The 3,280-nt window shown below is 39.7% G+C and overlaps 1 protein-coding gene across 3 annotated transcripts; it reads left to right on the forward strand.

Annotated features, from left to right (window-relative positions):
- Positions 1-341: 341 nt before the first annotated feature.
- On the forward strand, positions 342-3,226 carry LOC116001564 (transcription factor bHLH30-like). Of its 3 annotated transcripts, none has more exons than XM_031241447.1 (3): positions 342-673; positions 1,077-1,573; positions 2,540-3,226. In XM_031241447.1, exons 2-3 carry the CDS (start codon positions 1,079-1,081, stop codon positions 3,032-3,034), a joined length of 990 nt encoding a protein of 329 aa, XP_031097307.1. In that variant the 5' UTR covers positions 342-673; positions 1,077-1,078; the 3' UTR covers positions 3,035-3,226. The 3 variants fall into 3 exon arrangements, with proteins under 3 accessions (XP_031097307.1, XP_031097304.1, XP_031097305.1); XM_031241444.1 differs by having other exon boundaries at positions 343-673; positions 1,052-1,573; XM_031241445.1 differs by having other exon boundaries at positions 343-673; positions 1,069-1,573.
- The last annotated feature ends 54 nt before the right edge of the window (positions 3,227-3,280 follow it).

A 3,280-nucleotide genomic window follows, 5' to 3' on the forward strand; every position in this document is an offset into this window, starting at 1 on the left:
TTACTTTAGGAAAATCCAGGGTAAGGTTTGACTGAAATTGCAATTACAACGACAAATAACACTTGTTAGGATCAAACGTTTATCAATCCTCTATGCTAAGTTATAACTAGTAGTGAAAATGCAACTTTTACGGATATCTGTCCAATAATTCCTTTACCACTTGATTTTGGACTTACGCCTTTACGGACATTGGCTAATAGAAAAGAAATAATAAGAAAGTGGGAGGTGAGATGCAGGGAGGGAGGAATGGATGGGAGAGAGGAGAAAAAAAGAATGCCGTAAAGAGAAAGGAAAGGATAGTAACACAGTGCATACAATACATCTCTATAAATGTAAGGATGTGAGTGGAGGTGGGAAGAGGGCCCAGAAGAGAAAGAAAACACAAGGGAACAGAAACATACCAACAAAGCACAAGGGAGAAAGGGAAACATTGGAGATGTCTAAGTTGATGGTATTGTGATAAAAAGGAAAGGTCTTTTCATTCAATTCCTTCTCCATCCATTCCATTCATTCAACTCCCACCCAAACAAAATAATCCAGTTTGCTATCTAGCTGAAGAACATCCAAGATCAAAGAGACTTGAAGGAGCTAAGAAGCTAAGGGCATCATAAGCATAAGCTAAGACTCCACTAATATCATCAAAACACACAGAAAAAAAGCAACCCAAGAAAAGGTCTGTATGTCTTTCTTCTCCTTTTCTGTTTCCTTTTCAAGCCCTTTTTCCCCTCCAACCCAAGCTAGCTACAAGAATCCAAGATTTATTTTGATCTCTTTATATATATTCTAGTATATATGTGTATGTATGTCATACTATATATACTTTTCATCTCTTTGGGTAAGAAAGAAAGGGATGATTATATGATCAAACAACCCTAAAGTCCTTCTTCCAGTTCCATACTTGTTTTGTAGTTTCTGAACATTATTGTATTATAATCTGAACAACCACAGATATGATGATGCACCAAGCATCCTTAATTAACCTTAACATCTTTGATATGATATATGTATGATCAAGAAATCTGTTCTGAAGATAAGTATGCTTGTATACTAGGTTTTTTTTTTTTTAAGGATCAAAGATATGCAGCAACAAAGCAGCAGAGATGCATACATGGGGAGTGGTGCAGGCAATACTAGGTCGGATTTGATGTTCCCAGAAGTGTCTCCGGTTCTTCCGTGGCCGGTTCAGAGCTTCAACCCGGTTACCTTCCAAACCAACCCGGTCCGTGACCACGACCAGTTTCTCATCCCGCCGCCACCCTCGCCATACGGCGGCTTGTTCAACAGGAGGCCGCCGCCGCCGGGGCTGCAGTTTGCTTACGACGGACAGACGTCGGAGCACCACCACCACCACCTCCGCCTCATATCCGATACGCTGGCGGGCCACGTGGTCCAGCCCGGCTTGGCGGCGCCATTCGGGCTCCAAGCCGAGCTGCAGAAGATGACGGCGCAGGAAATCATGGACGCTAAAGCCCTGGCGGCTTCCAAGAGCCACAGCGAAGCCGAAAGGAGGAGAAGAGAAAGAATTAATAATCATCTTGCTAAGCTTCGTAGCCTCCTTCCCAGCACAACAAAGGTAAGCTTTTTTCCTTTTTTTTTTTTTTTTTTAAATTAACATAATCCACTTTATAACAATCATAATCATATCATTCTTTTGTGAACAAAAGAAAACCATAAATTTAATATACACTTTTAGATCTTCCAAGATCTTGCATTGATCGGTCATGGAACCAAAAACATATACTAATAACAAAAGACCTTAACAACAACAACCACAACAAGAAAAAAACACAAATTAGATTTATTGATATTCGAGAAGACAAAATTAGATCGAACGTAAAAACATATAGTTTACTATGGTATATATTAAACTAAACAGTGTCTCTATTTCAATCTGTTTCCACTGGGAAATTTTGGGATATTCGGAGTTGTATAGTAGTGGGAGTTTCGAGGAAATTAAAGAAGAAATGGGGAAAAGGAAACAAAGCGTTAATGTCGCATGGTTGATGCGTTAAAGAGAAACCAAAGCAACAGCGGAAAGCTTCCCAGCTATGGGAAACTCTTGATAAAGAAATCCTATGTTACAAAAGACAGACAAATAAGCATTCTTGTCTGTCGTGCCCGACCATTTTGTAAGCCTTAAACCCTACTAACAAATATTTCAACGCTAGTAATAATCTAGTCAATTCAAGCTAGTTTATCTTTTGTGTTCCTTGGATGCCTAGGATACTGATTATAGGTTTCTGTTGTCATTCAAAAAAAAAAAATTCAATGCCCATTTTATTATCTTATTTGAAAATACATTTTTATACATATTTTCTTGGAATATAATGTATTAAAATGTTGATATTATGGGCATTTTTAATGTCTATAGTGCAATATAGTGAGTGTTCATTAGAGATTATTGGTGAACATGGGTTTGGGATTTTGAAAAAAAAAAAAATAATGTAAAGGTGAAGATGAAAGTGACGTTGAAATGAAATGAATATGTAATGTAGTAAGAGTGAATATAAAAATAAAATGGTGATTTTTGGATGTATAGACGGATAAAGCTTCATTACTAGCGGAGGTGATACAACACGTGAAGGAGCTGAGGAGGCAGACATCAATAATCTCGGAGACGACCCAAATCCCGACGGAGGTGGACGAGTTGACGGTGGACAACGCCGCCGCCGACGACGGAAAGGTGATGATCAGAGCTTCATTGTGCTGCGAGGACAGGTCGGACTTGTTGCCGGACCTAATCAAGGCGCTGAAAGCTCTGAGGCTAAGGACTCTCAAAGCCGAAATCACCACCGTCGGCGGCCGTGTAAGGAACGTTCTGTTCATCACCGGAGAAGACGGCGACGGCGACCCGCCGTCGTCGCAACAAAGTCTCCAGCATTGCTCCATTAGTTCGATTCAAGAAGCGCTGAAAGCTGTGATGGAGAAAGGTAGCGGGGAAGAGTCTGGTACTGGGAATGCAAAGAGACAGAGAACCAACAATATCAATATCCTTGAACAACAACAACAACAACAACAACATAGATCTCTCTGACAACAAATCAATAATAAATAGTAATAACTTACTCTCATCTCATCTTATGTTGTTTTAATTTCCTGGTGTTTTGCTTTTTTGTTTTTTTTTTGCATGTATGTGTGAGCTTTCTTTGGGGGTGTTTTGTTTGGTTTGGTGATATACTGGACATTATTGGACACATTTCACATATGGGATAGATATGGGATCAAAGATTCAGTCCAACTTTTTTTTTTTCTTCCTAAAATGGGAGGGAGGGGGGGGGGG

Source organism: Ipomoea triloba, chromosome 13 (assembly GCF_003576645.1).
Source record: "Ipomoea triloba cultivar NCNSP0323 chromosome 13, ASM357664v1".
NCBI lineage: Eukaryota > Viridiplantae > Streptophyta > Magnoliopsida > Solanales > Convolvulaceae > Ipomoea > Ipomoea triloba.

Bases quoted from the DNA above. Each gene is read 5' to 3' on its own strand.
- LOC116001564 (XM_031241447.1), top strand. From the start codon at position 1,079: ATGCAGCAACAAAGCAGCAGAGATGCATACATGGGGAGTGGTGCAGGC. The intron at 1,574-2,539 runs GTAAGCTTTTTT...TTGGATGTATAG, and splicing joins TCCTTCCCAGCACAACAAAG to ACGGATAAAGCTTCATTACT.